The sequence below is a fragment of the Sphaeramia orbicularis genome, chromosome 17 (assembly GCF_902148855.1).
Source record: "Sphaeramia orbicularis chromosome 17, fSphaOr1.1, whole genome shotgun sequence".
In the NCBI taxonomy this organism is placed as follows: domain Eukaryota; kingdom Metazoa; phylum Chordata; class Actinopteri; order Kurtiformes; family Apogonidae; genus Sphaeramia; species Sphaeramia orbicularis.
In genome coordinates this window covers 55,788,877-55,809,346 of record NC_043973.1, presented here as the reverse complement: position 1 = coordinate 55,809,346, position 20,470 = coordinate 55,788,877, and the positions used below count along the sequence as shown (strand labels likewise).

The window sequence follows — 20,470 nt, the reverse complement described above, 5'->3', positions numbered from 1 at the left end:
TCCATTTCCCTGGGGGGGCTGACACCTGCTGTTGTGTTCCAGCCTGCGACTGTGACCCTGAGGGCGCCCAGTCTGGTCAGTGTAAGGACGACGGACGCTGCGAGTGTCGTCCTGGCTTCGTGGGCGCTCGCTGCGACATGTGCGAGGAGAACTACTTCTACAACCGCTCGGCTCCGGGCTGCCAGCAGTGTCCTTCCTGCTACAGTCTGGTCAGAGACAAGGTGGGCCTCGACGTCCCGGTGGGCGGGATTTAAAGAGGACGTGTGGGCGGGCTCTGATGGCACGGCGGTGTTCTGTCGTTTCCAGGTCAACCAGCAGAGGCAGAAACTTCACGACCTCCAGACCCTGATTGATAACCTGGGTTCGGGCCAGGAGACGGTGAGCGACAAGGCCTTCGAGGACCGGCTGAAGGAGGCGGAGCGAGCCATCATGGAGCTGCTGGAGGAGGCTCAGACCAGCAAAGGTAACGGCGCTCTGACAGGGCCACACCCTTTGATGTTCATCCTCTAAGGCCAGAGAGTTTACCTCCATGTGGGACACGAGTATAGCTGAAATGATTCATCGATCAAATCAATTTAAAAATGATTCAACTACATTTGTCCTCAGTTGAACCTTGGTTTCCTTCATGTCTCTACTGTTAAACATTGGTTCCACTGTTGTGTTTCACATGGACATTTATTGTGACGCACATGAGTCCAGGACCAACCCCCAGTTGGACGCTAGGTCCATGTTCAGTTGGATCCACGTGTGTTTCAGACTGATCTGACAGATGGAACTGGACTGGACTGGACTGGACTGGACCGGACCAGTTTACATCTATACAGGTTCATATTGACCCTTTGCACGTTACATCACCCTCTGTTCGCACTGCAAACGAGCGCCATGACAGATGGCAGAAGTGCTGGACTGCACACTGGACAGCAAACCGGCTAATCTTGAATTTGATCTGAACGTTGGTTTTGTAACCCTGCTTTACACGTACAGTGTTCGCACACAACAGTTCCATCCATGGTTTCAGCTGAGTTCCAGACAGAGGCTGGATCTGATGGACCTGATATTACAGATAGAACAGGTTCTGTGTCCAGAGCACATTAGCACCACTGAATGGTGGTAGACTGGGTTAACTACTATGAGCCACTGTGTTCCAGTGGCTGTCAAAAGTAGCCTTCAGTATTAGCTCTGTTGTAGTGGCTGTCTTTCTACCAGCTATACTATGTTCTATGTCCTACTGTCATTATGCTGTGCCTTATGTTCTAGTGGTGGAACTGTACATATGACTGTGTGTAGATAGTAGAAAGGCAGACACTTCATTATTACACAGTGTTAGTTCATTAGAGCTGCTTTTGCTTCCAGTCTACTTGAGTTTTGATGGCATGATGGGGAAACATGTTAAAAACATACACAGCTAGCTAGCTAACGTTAGCTGTATTTTTCCTTTACCATTATGAGATCCATTCCTCTGCCATGAGCGCAGTATAGTGACTGGGTAATCTAACCTGAGACTAAGAACTGGGCTCATCCAGACTTCTGTATGCTTTTAGATCACACCTGTGTATGGGGACACTCCATTTAGAACAGAATGGAACAGATCGTGTGCTTTAAACTCTGGTAAACTGGAGGATTTTGATAGATCCATAAACACAGCAGGAGGGAGAAGGTATGGGTCAGTAGCTAGCCCTGCTATCGCTAGCTTCTCCAAATAGCGTTCTTTGTGCCGTCCATTAAGGTGAGTCACTTCGCAGGACTACTCCAAAACTTTATTTTCAGTGCTGGTAGACATAATCCGTCGTTCATTCATCTGTTTGTTGTGTTGCTTTTGCTGTCCACCATGGCACTGCACCCCTAGTCATGTGATAACTGTGACGCTGGTGCAAACGGTCAATACAGACTGAACACTGATGGAACTGGACTGGTTTGGTTTACATCTGGACACATTTATAGACAGACTGATGGAACTGGGGTTATTTCTATAGATATTTTTTTCAATATCCTTTTACTTTTATACTTTTTGTGGTACACGTCTGTTTCACATTTTAAATGTCTTTTCATCTATTTCATCTAAGAAAACAATTGATAGATTAATCGATTACACAAATAATAGATAGTTTGTACAAATGAAAACCGTTGTTCTGGTCTAAACGTCTACTTCACTTTAACTCTTCAGCAGCGCTCCTGTTCAACCAGTGGCCGTTCGTCCTTGGATGACTGAGGATGGTTGCTGTTGTTTGTTTGTTTGTTTACTACACCTTGGATCATAAATATACTCTTGACCTTTAACTTTAACAGTAATTTGTAGTGAAAGAACCAAGAACCTTTAAACCAATGAAACGTCGCTGTAATGTGTGTCCATTCATAGAGGCGAGTCGACGTCCACCTAAATGAAACTCATTTATCAAACCCCTGTGACCTTTGACCCCACAGACGTAGACCGCGGTCTGCTGGATCGTCTCAACACCATCAACAACACGCTGACGACGCAGTGGAACCGACTGCAAAACATCCGCAACACAGTGGACGACACCGGAACCAAGGCCGACCAAGCCCGAAACCGGGTCCGAGACGCAGAGAACCTGATCGACCGAGCGCGCCAGGAACTGGACAAGGCCCAGGATGCCATCAGGAAAGTGGTACGTGAGGTCAACAAACCTGAGGGCGGGTGGGCACCGGTGGGAGGTTCTCCATCGGTCTGTGGTTTAATAACCCAATAACCCTGGTGTGCTGGTCTCTACAGGACATCAAACCCCCCAGTGGGACTGGAGACCCCAACAACATGACTCTACTGGCTGAGGAGGCTCGCAAACTGGCCGACAAGTAAGACCGCACAGTCACATGAACACAGGGAGGTCAGAGGTCACCGTACATGAGGACACACACAAGAACCAGACGGCGGTTCAGTCAGAAACATGAAGCATCTGTTACATTTCTTACAGTTTTCAGGTTAAAATGAGCACAAATGAAACTGCTTTTCACAAAAATCAACTAGTGAACGTTTCAAAGGCTTTTCTGGTTTTAGTTACGTCTCATAATTACACCGACTTCATTTCAGATGCAATACATTTCTATGTCTTCAATGGAATCTCAACATTTTTTGGTGTGAAATTAGGGATTGAACATTTTATTGGATCATTTCACACTTTGTCCAATTTATGGAACTTCGTAAACTAAAATATTAATCAAAACATAATATATTATCCAGAACTGCACTGGAAGCTGATATTGAATATTTACCAGATTCATAATAATTAATTCTTTCATCAGATAAAACTATTTTTCTTTTGGTGCCAAAGAAAAAGGGTTTGATCGATGAATAACCAGGTTTATTTGTGTCTCTGCAGACACAAGATGGATGCCGACCAGATTGAGAAGATCGCGAAAGATGCCAACGACACGTCGACCAAAGCATACAACCTACTGCTGAAAACCCTGGACGGCGAAATGAAGACGAGTCAGGAGATTGACGAGCTCAACAGGAAGTAGGTGTTTGTGCAGCTTCCACTGTGTCCCAGTGAGTGTGGTGTAGATCTAAACAGTGGCTCTGACTGCTGTGTTCAGGTACAACGAGGCCAAGGAACTAGCCAAGAACCTGGAGAGACAGGCCAATAAGGTTCAGGCTGAAGCCGAGGAGGCAGAGAAAACGCTCTGAAGATCTTCGCCAACCTGACCAGCCTGCCGCCGTTCGACACCAAGGCTCTGGAGGTACAAAACCTGAAGGACAGGAGCTTGACGGAGCATTCCCCTTCAGGCCCAGGTCACTGATCTGTGTTGTGTTCACAGGACGAAGCCAGTAAGATCAAGAAGGAGGCATCGGACCTGGACAAGCTGATCGACAAGACAGAGAAGGAGTACAACGACCTGAGAGACGACCTGAAGAACAAAGAGCTGGAGGTCCGCAAGCTGCTGGACAAAGGCAAGAGTGAGCAGCAGGTACGTTCACCCACCGCAAACTAACATCAACCAACTGCATTTAGCGTCAGCGGTGGAAGGGCTGACGTCTGGGTTCTGTTTCCTGTCCACAGACGGCCGATCAGCTGCTGGCTCGAGCCGACGCCGCCAAAGCTCTGGCTGAAGAGGCGGCAAAGAAGGGCCAGTCGACATTCAGAGAGGCCGAGAGCATCCTGGACGACCTCCGAGGTACCGGCATTTTACAGCCCTGTTACACATGTAGCAACCCTGTTACACATGTAACAACCCTGTTACACATTTTACAGCCCTGTTACACATTTTCCAAGCCTGTTCACATCTTTGAAGGACATACTACCATTTTAACATATCTGCAAAAATTGAAAAACCTTTGAATGTTCTTCAGTGTGATCAGGTGCAGGTTATTATTCCAAAAACGTTTCTGCGTCTGTCCCATTTGTTCTTGTATGTAAACATTAAATCTGAGAATAATCCTGTAAAACTGCATTAATCTGCAGATGTAAATATGTCCGAATCCAGATGTGTCAGCCTGGATGAACCTGAAACCACCAATTTTCATCTAATTCAACCACAAACTAAAAACAGAAAATTAAAGACTGTCTTGATCTTCATTCAGACTTTGACAAGAGAGTCAACGACAAAAGACGGCCGCCGAGGACGCCATGAGGAAGATCCCCATCATCAGCGCCACTATCATGGCCGCCAACGAGAAAACCAAGCAGGCCGAGGCGGCACTGGGCAACGCCGCCGCCGACGCGAAAGAGGCTAAAAAGAAAGCTGAGGACGCAGAGAAGATCGCCAGCAACGTTCAGAAGGTACAACAGAACAAGTTCAACATAATGAGACACTGGCTCCATTTACACTGATCCTCTGATCAATATCAGATTATTATTGATCGTGTAAACAGTCTAATCTGATCTGTTTGATCAGATAACAGTAGTAATCTGATTATATTCAATCAGATTAACACCCCTGGGTCTGTCCCAGTCCTCCCATGTCTTCATACATATAAACAGGTTCATCTGACTGATAGTTCAGTTCCATCTGAGCATGTGCAAAAACTATTAAATCTCAGAAAACAGTAGAACGTAGATGACAAGAACAGGAAGTTGGATTCCACGTCACTACATACGTACGAACTCTGAAATAAATCCAACTAGAAAAGCACTTGGAGAGCGCAGACCTCCGCCAAGGCAGATCAGTGTCCTTCCTTGTGCCAGCATCAACTTTTCCTGAAAATTTCATCAAAATCCTTCATAACTTTTTGAGTTATCTTGCTAACAGACAGACAAACAAATAAGCAAACAAACAAACCCCGATGAAAACATAACCTGCTTGGCAGAGGTAAAAATGGACTGAAATGACTGAACCAGGGTTTATGGATTATCCTATTTCTGAAGTGACAGTAAACACATCACGTGATTATTATTATTGATTAATGACAGTTATTGGTTTCTATGGAAACAGGGTCAGTGTTTGAGGAACATAAGGACGATTTAAAAGGAAAACGTAAAAATGACAAAACAGGAAAAATCACAATAAAACAAACTATTGAAGACGTAACATGAACAAAGCTAAGTCCTGGATTTGTCCACTTGAACTTTTATGGTAAAGAAGTGACTTTACTCTTCTGTTCGTGTGCTTCTGCTGGACTCTCACCAACTTCCTTTCCTAATATTTGATTGTTTTATTTTTGCTTGTATGGACATGTTTCCTCAGGGCTCAGCAAAGACCAAGGAGGACGCAGAGAAAGCCTTCGAAGACACCAAGAAGCTGGACGCCGAGGTGAGCGACATGATGGACCAGCTGCGCGGCGCTGAGGAGGAGCTGGCCAAGAAGAAGGCAGAGGCCGACAGCGACATGACAACGGCCGCCATGGTACGACTCTCGTTTGAGCGGTGCTGGATGTAAAGCTGCTTCATGACTCCGTCTGCTCCGGCTCTAACCTGTATGTGTCCCTCAGGCTTCAGACAGCGCCAAGGAGGCCGAGGACAACGCCCGCAAAGCCAAGAGTGCTGTCAAGACAGTCCTGAGCACCATCACCGCCCTGCTGGACCAGCTGGGTGAGTCCAGTCCACCACCTCAGGACCCAAAGGAGGTCAGAGGTCACAGGACGCATGACCCAGTGTCCTCTTCATCCTCAGCTGTGACGTGTCTGTAGAGTTTCATGAACATGAGCAGATCCATGTGGTTATGACTGGACGGAGAATGTGGACATTGTTTTGTCACCAGGACACATTTATTCATCCACCGTCATTTAAACGACTGTAACCCCTACTGTCAAAGTCCAACCGTCACCTTTAGCTGAGACTGGGTTCTTTCTACTGGACTAGAACACATTAGGGTAGAGGTCTGCACTGGCTGTGGAGGGTGGTGGGGGGAGTGGGTGCGTTCACTGACCTCTCTCTGTCTCGGTGCCTTCACTGACCTCCCTCTGTTTCGGTGCCTTCGCTGACCTCTCTGCCTCGGCGCGTTCACTGACCTCTCTCTGTTTTGGTGCGTTCACTGACCTCTCTCTGTTTTGGTGCGTTCACTGACCTCTCTCTGCCTCGATGCCTTCACTGACCTCTGTTTCGGTGCGTTCACTGACCTCTCTCTGTGCCTCGGTGCTTTCACTGACCTGTCTCTGCCTTGGTGCATTCACTGACCTCTCTCTGTGCCTCGGTGCATTCACCGACCTCTGTCTGCCATGGTGCCTTCACTGACCTCTCTATTTCAGTTCGTTCACTGACCTCTCTCTGTCTCAGTGCATTCACTGACTTCTTTCTGTTTTGGAGTATTCACTGACCTCTCTCTTCCACGATGCCTTCACCGACCTCTCTTTGCCTCGGAGCATTCACTGACCTCTGTCTGTTTCGCTGCGTTCACTGACCTCTGTCTGCTTCAGTGCATTCACTGACCTCTGTCTGTTTCGGTGCATTCACTGACCTCTGTCTGCTTCAGTGCATTCACTGACCTCTGTCTGTTTCGGTGCATTCACTGACCTCTGTCTGCTTCAGTGCATTCACTGACCTCTGTCTGTTTCGCTGCGTTCACTGACCTCTGTCTGTTTCGGTGCGTTCACTGACCTCTCTCTGCCTCCTTTCATCCAGGGAACATCGATAAGGTGGACCTGAGTAAACTGAACCAGATCGATGAGTCGCTGAAGCGGGCCAAGGGGAAGATGGCGGACAGCGACCTGGACAGGAAGCTGGCAGAGCTCAACGATGTGGCTCGGACTCAGGAGGACATGATCAGCAGCTACGACCTGCAGATTCTGGAGATCCGCGCCGACATTAAGAACCTGGAGGACATAAAGAACACATTACCCGACGGCTGCTTCAACACGCCGTCTCTGGAGAAGCCTTAGCCCCGCCCCCTGTCCTCTCACACTCCTCTTCACGTCTAACACTCGGGCAGACACGCCCACTTTTACCAAAACAGTTTTTTAATCTTCAGATTCTCGTCTGTGTTTTGTTTCCTTTTACAAGACAGAAGCCAATATTTGTTTTCAAGACACGATCACATTTTTTATGGGAGAGAAGCAGCTGTTTCAGTTTGGTCGCCGCAGTAACCGTGGTTACGGTCTAATGAACTAAACGGCGAAGAGAAGCCGTGTGGCGAGGCCAAAATGCCTCCGCAAACCAGAACCACGAACCCGACGTGACTGCACCGGAACCACAGGAAGCTCCTCCCCTCCTGAGGATCCTCCACTCTGCTTTGGTTTCTGTCTGACCCGCCATTACCCATCATGCCTGGGGAGGCGACAGCTCCACCTCCACGAACCACAGTGAAGGAACCCCCGACTATTTCCTCCGACACAAACGCTCCAGTATTTCTGTTCAACAGCAGTATTTTCACCTCCAGCAGGAGGACGGCGTGAATAAGCCACAGCCACTGGGTCAGAAGTTCAGGAAAATGATTGGCCTTCATTTAGACCAGGGGTGTCAATCATACGGCCCATGGGCCAAAACCGGCCGCTGTAGAGTCCAGTCCGGAACCACCAAACGCAAATATTCCACTGAAGATGTAAACGATCCAAAGTCAAAGAATAGAATAAAAAAATAAGCGACAACAAACACGTCTGTGCTCTAGTGTAAAAAAAATAAATGACGTAAATATTTACATTTACAGACTATCCAAATAAAAAAGATATGATTAACCTGAAAAAAAGTGTAATTTTTTCAGGTTAATCTTCTCATTTCTACATGTTTATTACAGATCAGCTGTAAAAACAGGCAGAATGTTGGTCAAATTACACTGAATTTACTTCAGATATTTCAGGTTCATATTTGTTCAGGTTATTCACATTTTAGTGTTAAAGGATAGTTTGTAAATGTAAATTTTCATCATTTAATGACGTTTTTTGCACTAAAACAAAGAAGAATTGGTTGTTTTTCATTTCTAGGTGATTCTGTTCTACTTTAGATCTTTTTGGTCTGAATGTGGAACCTGGACTTAACCCATAAAGACCCAGGGCTACTCTGGTGCAGTTTCAAAAGGATTGTTTTCTCTATATTTAACATTTCTTAAGTCGTTGATCACCATTTATTTTAAAATAATCCTCCGTATTTTGCATTATTCCTGTGAAAATCATGTATTAATCAATATTTAATTCACTGATCATGTAGATGTTTATTTTATCAGAAACAGAGAAAACTGCAGAAAAGTGTCTTTTTCTGTCCAATCTGTCATTAACTGAACATAAACCCAGTGCGTCCATCCACTGGCATTGATCCAACTGCATGGGTTTGACTGGGGAATCAATGTTGGAGAAGATGATGGTGTTTCCACGGTAACTACAGAGCCTCTGAACGTCCAAATATGGTCATATCTGATGACCATGAAAAGATGAACTTTATTTTACACCAATTACTGACATGGATTGATAGGATTGGTGGATCAACAGGAATTAAACAGTTTAGACCAGCAGATGGTTTCGGTTAAAGGTGGACGTTTGGGACTGTAAGGGTTAAACCACTTGAACCCCGTGGACCAGATTAGACTGGACTGGACTAGACCGGACTGGACCCCTTGGTGGCTGGTTTTGGCCTGCAGGCCGCATGTTTGGGGTCACACATGAACCCGCTCTGTTGTGTCCTGTACGTTGCGTCCACAGGATGTTGAATCTGTTTCCTGTCCTTCTGACCGTGCGGATCCAAACTCCACCGCAGGTTTTCGTCGCTGCTCGTCTCCGGTGTTTTTATCGACACTAACATTTTCTCTTCCGGCTCAATCCAACACTATGCAACTTTGTACATTTTGCGTAGCGAGAATTTTATCTGATACACTGGTGCTAATTATTTCAAATGTTATATTTTTGTGTGAATGTTTTTTATTATGATATAGTGAGGATTTGTTATTTGTGTAAATATATGCGTCAATGATTCAGGACTGGCTGGTTTTAAGAAACGTGAAGCTCCGACGTGCAAACAGCCACATCCAGTTTGATCCCAACCAATCAACTGACACCTCCAGGTTAGTGTACGGTAACCATGGTAACTGTCTGTGGTATGTTACTCCTCCTTGTATGCTTCGCTTGTATACACGGCTCCGTGCTGTGCTCCTCATAGCCATGACAACCTTTCATTATTTGTGTTTTATTGATTCTGTGGGTTTTCACGAGTAACTAAATATTTTTGTTTTGTTATTTTCGGCCCTTTTTACCGATCGGGATGTGACGTACAGAGGCGGGCGTGGCCATTGTGAGGCCCCGCCCACTCCCCGCCTTAAGAGTCACTGAACCACGTGGAGACGACGAGCTCGACCACATGTCGCCTCCATAGTTTAACCCTTTGTAATTAGTGTTTTGTGCCTTAATACGAGTTTTTCTCCCACATTTTATCTGACATGTCGTCACCGTCATTGGCCCCGTCCCCCTCACTCCGCCTCCTCACGTTGGTACTGAAGCAAGGCATGTTGAAACCCGGTGTCCTTATGGGCGGGGCTTTGGTTGGTCCACTGGGGGCAGCTCATCCACCCCCGATGTAGAAACAGTGTTTTAAATTATAACATGGAGTTAATCTGTGGAAGTGGGCAGCGGTGGTGGCGACGGCGGTGTGCTGCTCGGGCTCGTCCTCCCATCGGATGTTCCGTTGTGGTTCTAGGGCTGTGAGGAGCTGAAGAACCCTGCGTCTCCATGTGCCTGTAAATCCAAACGTAACATTTGAATAATAAAAAATTACTACAGGAAAGGCTTTGTCTCACTGTGTTTATTTAACGTTCACGGTAAAACTGAAGAAGAAAGAGAAGAAATGACGCAGCCATGGACGGTGGTTCACAATGAAAGAGTTTTACAAATAGATATTAAGAGTATTTTACCCACAAACAGAAAAACATGAGTCTGTGAAGATTGAAGGGTTTTACATCCTGTTACAAAAACTACCTTTCACAGGTTCAAAGGTGGCAAAAGAGTTCAAATGAACCAAAACCAACACGTTCAATAAATGAACAACAATCAAAACAAGTGTTCAGAGAACGCAAACCTCCACCAAGCACCCCGAATGGTGTGCATGTGTGCATCGACTATTTCTTTTCAAATTAAACAGTTTCAAGGTTGTTTCGGCAAAAACCGGAACTTTTGTCATAGAACATATGTCTATGGATGTGCAAAACAAATTTCATAACATTTCACAAATTGCATTTTTTAGGATTTTTTGAAAATGGTGCATAAAAAATAAGCCAACAGAGCGTAATGGAAGAGAAATGGAGCGGAATGATATTTCATACAAAGTTGAAGCTTGGTCCCAGTCGTGTATGTCAAATTATATTAAATTCCAATCAATTTTTGTCGAGTTAATAATGAAAAATGTGTGGTAAATGGGATTTTCAATGTTAAACTGAAATGTCCACAGAGTCCACATTCCACAGTGGATGTGGACAATTTTGTGCCAGATACAAGATATTGTTCTAAGCTACGGGTGGATCAAATTGGAGGCTAATCAGAGTAGTTTTGAATTTTTTTATGAATTCTTGAAAATTGCTAAATGATGAGAGATAGGAAAATGTGAGATTTTGTGACCTTACTGTGACCTTGAACTTTGGCCTACTTGGCCCAAAATGTAATGGGTTGGTCCCAGGGCCTAGGCCTATCTGTGGGGAAGATGTGGTAAAGAGGGTTGAAATAGTTTTCCCGTAAAGTTGCTAACAAACAAACAAACAAAGCAAAGTGATCACAATACCTCCTGGCGGAGGTAATGAACATTAGGTCAACAAAAACGAAATGATCAGAAATCTACAAAATGAAATGAAAAAAATCAAAATATTCAAATGAACCAAATCAGTAACATTAACAAAGCCAAGAAAATGAACCAAATAATCAATAAAATGAACAAAAAATCAACCTTCAATCTGGTTCATTTTACTCTGAATTAACCTGGAAATAAACAGATTCATGGCATTTTCATGGTTATTTTCTAAATATTCTGTAAATTTGCTCTACATGTGGCTCTAAATCTGTCTTCTTTTTTTTTTTTTTTTTTTTATTGAAATATTTAGGTATACAAGATGTACATTTTGAACAAACATCAAGATGTCAAAAAGAAAAAGCATTTGAACAAATAAAAAAAAGCATAGATTTAAAGACACAAAGCTGAATAGATAAATAATAGTATATTAAAAAAACAAACAAAAAAAACATATCTAACAAAGACACATACATCAGAGAGTTCAATCTATTTTAAAGAATTCTTTATAAATTACTAGGGTGTTTTTTTTTTTTTTTTTTTTTTTTTTGTTAAAAATAAATTCTAATGATTTGATATATTTTTCAAATTCCATCAGAAAGATTTTAATATTTGGGTGTGTTTTGGTATATTTATTTTGTGTATATGAAATTTTCCAAATAAAATGATCATATTTACCACAAATTCTAAATTACAAATGTCATGTTCAAAATATGTAATTACATTTTGAGATGTTATAGTTATCTTGTCGTTACTTTTAGATATGATATATTTTTCAATTTTGGACCAGAAGTTAGAAGAGTGCACACAAAGAAAGAATAAGTGTAGAGTAGCTTCAGGACAAGAATGACAAAAGTTACACATTTCTTTCACGTCAGAAAAACGAGACAAAATAGCGTTGGAGGGATATGTTATGTAAAATCTTGAGCTGTATAATTCTAATTTTGTTTGTAATACAACACTAAATCTGACTTGAGATGAACATCTGGAACACAGTGACGTCACAGTGAGGGAACCTGCGCGTGGACACGTGGTTTCGTAATTGCACGTCATAGTTTTTTTGGTCGCTTTAAGGTTGATGTTGTCATTACAGACAGTGACCAGCAGGCGGAGGCGTTTCTCAAAGTCAAAGTACCGCATTCCTCAAGAAAAAAACACGAATATTCAAGTATTGACAAAGATGATGACAGAATAATGCAGAATATTTCATTTTATCATTAAAATGCATCATAACATGTTTAATTCACAGAAGTTTTTACAGAGCTTGAAAATGGGAACAGAAGACACTAATACTGAATACCTTTCAGATCAATCTGACCCATATTTCAGACCTGGTTTTGGACAAATGGTCTGAGTTCTGTCCATCTACATTCAACCGACAACAAATGAAAAAAAAAAAAAAAAAAACACCCCAAATACATGAACACACGAGAAATGAAACTAACTTACATGTTTATGGAAATGAACACGTTACAAATTCAAACTGAAAGACCTTTACAAACTGATATTTAAGACTATTTTACCCACAAACACAAACAGAGGCAAGGAGTCAGTGAAGAAAGATCTATTTAAGATAGACTTTAACAGTGACTTTAAAGCACAGGTGTCAAACATGCGGCCCGTGGGCCAAACCCGGCCTCCATGGGTTCCAATCCGGCCCATGGCATGATTTTATGGAGTGCAAAAATTACACTGAAGATATTAACAGTCAAAGATGTTGAGCTCATTTTAGCCCAGCGCGATGAGTCAAATAATAGTCTAATAACCCTTACAATAAAACATGAACAACCTGAAAATTCCGTCCAATTTTAACAATATTCTGTCTGTTACTAAATGTTAAATGTTTTGTGGATTTGTAGATCTAATTTGTAAGTTGTGTTAATAAGATGACACATTATATTGTAGACATTCTTATTTGACTTACACTTTCCAAACTTCAAAATTTCAACAATATTGTGTTTGTGTAACATTGTGTGTAATGCACAGGTACAAGAGATAAGTTGAGGCATAATATTGTTAAAATGTAGCTTATTTTTCGTAAGAAATTAAATTTTTTCTGGTTATTCACATCTTTTTGTGAAAAGATAGTTTGTAAATCTAAATATTTTCATAATTTAATGTTTTTATTGCACTAAAATGAAGAGAAAAACTTAAGGTTGTCATTATTTATAGTTTTTATGCTGTTATTTTAATGGTTTGGTCCGCTTGAGATCGAATTGGGATGAATGTGGAACCTAAACTAAAATGAGTTTGACATCCCTGCTTTAAAGGGTTAAAAAACCAGCAGCGAAGACACTGGACATCAGACAAATGAATGCACAAAACAGCGATTCAGGCAAAAGAATCAATACAATTAATACAAAACAACAAAAATGAACAAAATGATAACTATCATGACCAAAAATTAGAAAAATAATCAGTAAAAGTAAGTCAAAACCGGGCGTTCAACGGACTTTTGTGGATGTGAGACTGGGATTAAATCCGGTCCAACCCATTTGACCCGCTTTAACCCGGTTTGACCCGCTTTAACCCAGTTCAACTATTTTGACTAACTTTGAGTCAAAGTTCTGGGCGCGCTCTCGTAGGGCAGCGCGCGCCGCCTGGGTCGGACTCGTTCTCGGGCTCGTGCCCGGCGTGGGGAGAGTGGCCGGTGAGTCTCGCGGCGACGGTGGCGCGGGTCATCCGGAAAACAGACGCCCTACGACGGACCGGAGCACGGTAGGACCCGGCACCTCCGGCGGCTTAAACAGCACCAGGCAGCGGAGTGTCGGCGGACCGAGCCCCGGGAAGGACGCCACGAGACCCGCCTGTCCCGGACGCCGGGGCTCTGGAAGTTTAAGCCGCTAAGCTAACCGGAGAAAGGCGAACAATGACGGGGAGCCAGCCGGGCTGCCGACCCGGCTAACGGCTAACGACCGGACCCACCCGAGAGTCCATGACGGACCGGAACCCGAGCCCGAACTCACCATAAACACCCAGAGTCCCAGTTCAGAGCGGCCCGGACACTTGTGGACCGACTCCGGGACTCACTCCAAGTTTTCGTCAGTCATGGACACGGACTCGGTCTCCGGCGACGTGGAGTCCGTGCACGGCGGACTGAGCCTCCTGGACCCGCTGCTGGACCGGATTCTGGCGGACACCGTGTCCCAACAGCAGGGCTGGCTTCGAGTTTACGGTAAGAACCGACACACGGGGAGGGTGGGGGGGGGGGGGGGGGGGGGGGCGACTCGGCCCCCGGGGGCCAAGGTAGTCCGGGACCGGAAAGCGGAGCCAGGTAACAGCCGTGGGGCAAGACCGAGGTCACGGCGGCCACCTGGCGGCCTGGGCGGCCCCTGGAAACCGGAGCCACCCGGGGAGCTCGGTGTCTGGGATCAGGTCCCGGTGGCACAGTTTAGTCAGACTGGCTACGGGTCCTTCAGGTCTCACGGAGGTTAGAGGTCAGCAGACCCGCAGCTGGGTTAAGGTGGGGGTGGGGGGGTATCTGGGTTAGGAGACCCCTCAAGTGGAAGTTCCTCACATGGCTCTCCAAACGTAGACCCAGACCCCGATAGACCCAGACCCCTTCCGTCCACTGGGGGGTTAGACCCGGACCCCTTCGGTCCACAGTGGGTTAGACCTGTGGGGGGTGCGGGTTCTGCTCCAGACCATGAGTCGTGTTCTCCAGACTCCAACAGCTTCATCTAGAGGTTCCACTGAAAGGTTCCATTTCTGATAAAAATGTGACTCATGTCATATGAATGATGATAATAATAATAATAATAATAATAATAATAAACTTTATTTGTGTAGCACCTTTCATACAGAAATTGTAGCCCAAAGTGCTTCACATTGATTGAAAAAAATACAATATTAAAATACATTAAGATTTGATTAGAAATACAATAAAATAAAAATAAAAGCAGCGCACATTAAAATATTTGATTATGCATAGAATTTTTGAAGTGCAAGAAATAAGATGAAATTTGAAATACAATAAAAAAAAATAAAAACAGAAATACAATAAAATAAAATGATCCGTCAGAAACCACAGTCAGATAATGATCAATATGATCAGTAAGGAAACAAAACATAAGGAAATGAAACATATATGTTGGTGTTTCATCAGGTATGTTCATTAAAAATGGACTCACACGGCAGAGTCATGAGTCTAATGGAGCTGACGGTTGCTGGAGCTGACGGTTGCTGGAGTTGACAGTTGCTGGGGTTAACGGTTGCTGGAATTGATGGTTGCTGGAGTTGACAGTCGCTGGAGTTGACGGTTGCTGAGTTGACAGTTGCTGGAGTTGACTGTTGCTGGGTTGACAGGTGCTGAAGTTGGTGGTTGCTGGAGTTGGTGGCTGCTGAGTTGACGGTTGCTGGAGTTGATGGTTGCTGAGTTGACGGTTGCTGGAGTTTTTCAGTCTGTCTTTTCTCCAATGTTTTCATTGAACTTTTTGTCTTATTGCTTCTTTTGACTTTTCTGTTCCGTCTTTTACCAGTTTAAGGACGTTTTCAACTTTAGCCATTTGTTTATTGTCGTAGTTATGGGTTCGTGTTTCTCTACATTAGACTCATGGTTCCGTGTTCATTTGTTCATGTATGTGGACGAGCACACGTTGAACAAACACCATCTGGTTCCACCATTGTTCCTTAAATCACAGACACCGAGTGAAACTGTTCACTCTGTTTCCTCATTGGTCGAGCTCTGTTTCCTCATGTAATGTTACATCTTCTAACGCATCATGGTTTTAATGTAGATTTCAGGAAATCCCCTGGTGATGTCATAGTGATGTCATGGAGGTGTGGCAGGGCATTATGGGTACACACCAGAACTTCCCCTACAGAGTTAGTTTTTATTTGTTTATGATGGATTTCATCAGTTCTTCAAATGTTAGATGACCATCATGTTATTAATGATAATCAATAATCATATTATTAATGATAATCAATGATAGTAAATAGAATCTGTGATTTAATGGATACATTTTGTCGTCCTCGTCAACCACTAACTGAATGATCAATAACCTCAGTATTGATATGTTGGAGTCCAGAGTTTTTCTGTTTCTTCAGTCGTTTTGAAGGTTGAAATCAGCTGTTAATGATGGAACAATTCAGTCTACACCGGATCAATCAGTCCTAATTAAACAGCTTTTACTTTCTGTTATTTCTTCCAGACGTGGGTTTTTATCGTATACAGCAGCATCTCACAAAATCAGAATATCAAACATCATTTATTTCAAAAAATCAGTGTTTTTATTCTGGACTCATGACGTGTAAACTCCCATTTCAGCTGCTGTTCAATGTTGATCATTTCATCTTCCAGTGAAAAACCAGAGAAAAGTTCAACTCAAATATGAGAATGTTTAGTTTGAAGTTTTAGTACGTCAGTGTTGATGCTGCGTTCCTCTCCTACACCTGTGTGAGAACATGTGGAACCCTGTGGAAGCCTTCAGCAGAACCAGTGGGTTTGGTGGGAGGGACATCAGGAGGAAAGGGGGCTTTTCCAGACGCTTCTACAGGATGGAAACAGGAAAAGGGTTGAACCGCCTCCACATCTGCACCCTCTGCTCCACTGTGGATCATATTTAATTTACTAATGTCTGTGTGTTTCTTTGTCATATCTCATATTAAACTCTGGACCAGGGGTGGAAGGAAATATCGATATTGCGATATTTCACATCACAATACTATATTGATATTAAAAAGTAGTGTATTGATATTTTTAGGTATTTATTCAAATGCAGACATGACGGAGGTTCATTTTTTTTTTTGGTTTTCCAGCTCTTTATTTCTGTATTCACATGGGTATATTACTCTTTTATTTCTGTATTCACATGGGTATAACTCTTTTATTTCTATATTCATGGGATATTACTTTTATTTCTATATTCAAATGGGTATTTTACTCTTTTATATATCACATGGGTATTACTCTTTTATTTCTATATTCACGTGGGTATTTTACTCTTTTATCTATATTCACGTGGGTATTTTACTCTTTATTTCTATATTCACATGGGTATTTTACTCTTTATTTCTATCTCATGGGTATTTTACTCTTTATTTCTATACTCTCATGGTATTTTACTCTTTATTTCTATATTCACGTGGGTATTTTACTCTTTATTCTATATTCTCGTGGGTATTTTACTCTTTTTTTCTGTATTCACATGGGTACATCTTATTTCTATATTCACACGGGTATTTTACTTTTTTTCTATATTCACACAGGTATTTTACTCTTTTTTTCTATATTCACAGGGTATTTTACTCTTTTATTTCTATATTCACATGGGTATTTTACTCTTATTTCTATATTCACATGGATATTTTACTCTTTTATTTCTATATTCACATGAGGATTTTGCTCTGTTGTTGTAAACTACAACAGTAGTATTGTGATACTGCAGGTCATGCATGTAGTTTTTTTAAAATTGATAACGGTTATTTCAGTCATCCTAAAAGCACTTTTTACTGTCTGAAAGAAGCAAATGTTTGTTTGTTTTTATTGAGAATGCACAAAAATAATGTTCTGATGTTGGATGATTCAGGGACTGAACACTATGGATTCTCTTCACAATAGAATACAAACATTTAAGCAAGATCTGAAACTGTAATGTCTGTAAAACATTTATTTATTTTGTGTGTGTGGTTTTGTTTGTTTTTTGTACTGGTAAAGCAGCATTTTAAAACTTTATTTATCCAAATCCTGCACTATTAGTTTTTCCAGGAAATAATCTTTTAAAAAAAGAAACAAAACAAAAATATTGTCTTGTTAACAGTATCGTGATATATTGTGATATATCGTATTGTGATTTGTATTGTATCACCAGATTCTTCCTAATACACAGCCCTACTCTGGACTGTAGTTGTAGTTCTTTATGTTTTAATAAATTTAGTCGATAATAGAAGCAGGTGATGAGTTTTTTCACTTGTCACTTTAGATTTGTACAAAACCTAAATCAGACAATGAATAAATGTCTGACATCCGTTTAGTTTTGGTTTACATTGTTCACATTGGTTTTACTTTAATTTGTTTATGGGGTTAGAGAAAAAACTACTGATGGATAAGGTCCAGGCAATGTCCTGAAGAAAGAAACGGTCAAAAGAACCTTAAAAGAACCTTAAAGGAACCTTAAAATGGCTGATGTGATGTGGTGGATCATAAAGCCTGGTTTTGTTTGTCCTTTTCATTTGACTCCGGTGTAAAAATCCTGATTTATTCTACTCATAAAGAACACGGTCTGTTCAGTTGTGTTTATTTCTATGTGCCCCGAATACACCACAGTATCAGAATGCCATACCCCCCCCACCCCCAGCCTGACGTCAGTGACCAACTGGTTTCGGTGATCTCACACCTCTCCACATACTTCGGCTGGACACGGTGTGCTGTGTTCACTGACCTCAGCAGTAGACAGGAAATGAGCTCATCGATTAGAGAATGGGTCACTTTAGGTCAGTCGCATTGGATTCAGGACCATGATGGCGGACCGGATTCAGGACCACGGCGGACCAGATTCAGGACCATGGTGGACCTCATTCAGAACCACACTGGACCGGATTCAGGACCACGGCGGACTGGATTCAGGACCACAGCGGACCGGATTCAGGTCCATGGCGACCAGATTCAGGACCGTGGTGGACCGGATTCAGGACCGTGGTGGACCAGATTCAGGTCCATGGCGGACCGGATTCAGGACCACCAAAGAAAGGATTCAGGACCACGGTGGACCAGATTCAGGACCACGGTGGACCAGATTCACCTTGAAACCCCGACGGTGTCAGAGTTTGTCGAAGCTCAAACATTGGTTCTAAATTAGACGTGGTGTGTTCAGTTGTCATTCCCTCTGCAGGTCAAAGGTCAGAACAAGGCGTCACATCTCCATCTGTTGCGTTCAGGTGTTTAAAGTGACACCTGCTGAGCCCGTCTCCCACCATATTACTGGGGATTCTGGGAGTTAGTTGTGCTGGAGCTAATTGACGCCTCAGTCCTGGGGGAGTGGATGAGACTGGAGGTGGTTTTGGGTCTTATACTGGGACCACAGAAGACTTTACTGTGGAGAAAAAAAACCAAAAAATAGAAAGATTCCATGTGTTTAGAAACATGAACCCATAAATCCACTGTGAACATCAGTCATGACCTTTACCTCCAGTTTAATGGCTGATGTTGGAAAAAGATGGTTCTGTGTGAAATTAGATGGAAAAAGAAAAGACAAACTTCATGTAAAAGACACAATAAGAGGGTTTTTAGTCTCACCTGTTGATGGCCATGAGCTGACGTGAAGGCGTTGGGTCTGTCGTCATCGTCTTCTTTATCGTTTGATATTTTTGTCGTCGTCATTGTCTTCATCTTGTCGTCTTTGACGTCTTTGTCATTGCCTCATCCTTGTCTTTATTGTCTTCGTTGTTGTCTTTGTCATCATCTTCGTTGGTTGGAGGACACTTTACGTCAGATGGACATATTTAATAAAAGGAGGTGCGATAACAGAGAAAACTATGAGGTGAAAACACTGACTGATCCTGTCGTCCATATTTAGGTCGATAGGCCATGGCGTATCGGGAAGACTCAAAGGATTCAAAGGAGTTTTATTTGTCATTCCATCACAAAGAAGAGAACAAAACTGGTCTCTGAGGACCCGTATTTGCCGTATGAATAAATAAATAACTAATAAATAAATGAGTACATTAAAAATGACTAAAACTAAGGCTAATGTAAAATCAGTAAAATATACGTCTAAAATTAAACTTTAAAATACCTACAAAAATAATCGCACATATTTACAACCTAACCTAGCCTATACACAGTAGACACTGAAGTACAGTGCAAACAGCAGAGTGAAGTGCAAAGAGGCAGTGCAATAAGGTGCAGTTAGGTATTTGTGTAACCGTCCCTTGGGTGAGAGGCTATGGAGCAGTGCCTGAGTTCAACAGCCTTACCGCTGTTGGAAAGAAGCTGTTTTTAAGTCCGGTGGTCCTGCTCTGGATACTCCGCAGCCTTCTTCCTGAGGGAAGAGGGACAAAAAGTGCGTTTGCAGGGTGGGTGGGATCTTTCATGATGCAGTTGGCCCTCTTTCTGCACCTGGAGATGTAAATGTCCGTGGTGGTGGGAAGGCTGCACCCGATGACCTTCTGTGCAGCCTTCACCACCCTGTGCAGAGCCTTCCTCTCTGCCACAGAGCAGCTGCCATGCCACACTGTGATGCAGGAGGTGCATACCACACACCTGTAGAAGGAGGACAGGACTGATCCTCCGAGCCCAACCCACCGCAGTCTTCTAAGGAAGTATAAGGGCTGGTGAGCCTTCCTAACCAAGCCTAAGGTGTTGTGGCGACATCTTCGTTGTCGTTGTTAACCGTTTCTTCATACATCTTCTCTGACTAATTTACTCATCAGATTAATTTCACATT

At 43.0% G+C, this 20,470-nt stretch overlaps 3 protein-coding genes across 3 annotated transcripts in view; all 3 read left to right on the top strand.

Annotated features, from left to right (window-relative positions):
* The window catches only part of LOC115437524 (laminin subunit gamma-1-like), a 24,134-nt gene extending 20,218 nt beyond the window's left edge, over positions 1–3,916 (top strand). The window contains exons 3-9 of the mRNA XM_030160751.1: positions 43–221; positions 307–463; positions 2,422–2,627; positions 2,732–2,811; positions 3,336–3,473; positions 3,553–3,696; positions 3,775–3,916. Of these exons, the coding sequence (XP_030016611.1) occupies positions 138–221; positions 307–463; positions 2,422–2,627; positions 2,732–2,811; positions 3,336–3,473; positions 3,553–3,643 (756 nt within the window). The 5' untranslated portion in view covers positions 43–137 and the 3' untranslated portion in view covers positions 3,644–3,696; positions 3,775–3,916. The remainder of the gene's footprint in view (positions 1–42; positions 222–306; positions 464–2,421; positions 2,628–2,731; positions 2,812–3,335; positions 3,474–3,552; positions 3,697–3,774) is intronic.
* A 652-nt stretch (positions 3,917–4,568) lies between these two features.
* LOC115437525 (laminin subunit gamma-1-like) lies at positions 4,569–8,117 on the top strand. The gene is made up of 4 exons (XM_030160752.1): positions 4,569–4,736; positions 5,641–5,799; positions 5,885–5,984; positions 7,014–8,117. Exons 1-4 carry the CDS (start codon positions 4,584–4,586, stop codon positions 7,268–7,270), a joined length of 669 nt encoding a protein of 222 aa, XP_030016612.1. The 5' UTR covers positions 4,569–4,583; the 3' UTR covers positions 7,271–8,117.
* A 5,593-nt stretch (positions 8,118–13,710) lies between these two features.
* LOC115437496 (ras GTPase-activating protein nGAP-like) overlaps positions 13,711–20,470 on the top strand; it is an 88,630-nt gene continuing 81,870 nt past the window's right edge. Inside the window, 1 exon segment of the mRNA XM_030160695.1 lies at positions 13,711–14,259. Coding sequence (XP_030016555.1) covers positions 14,133–14,259 — 127 coding nt within the window. The 5' untranslated portion in view covers positions 13,711–14,132.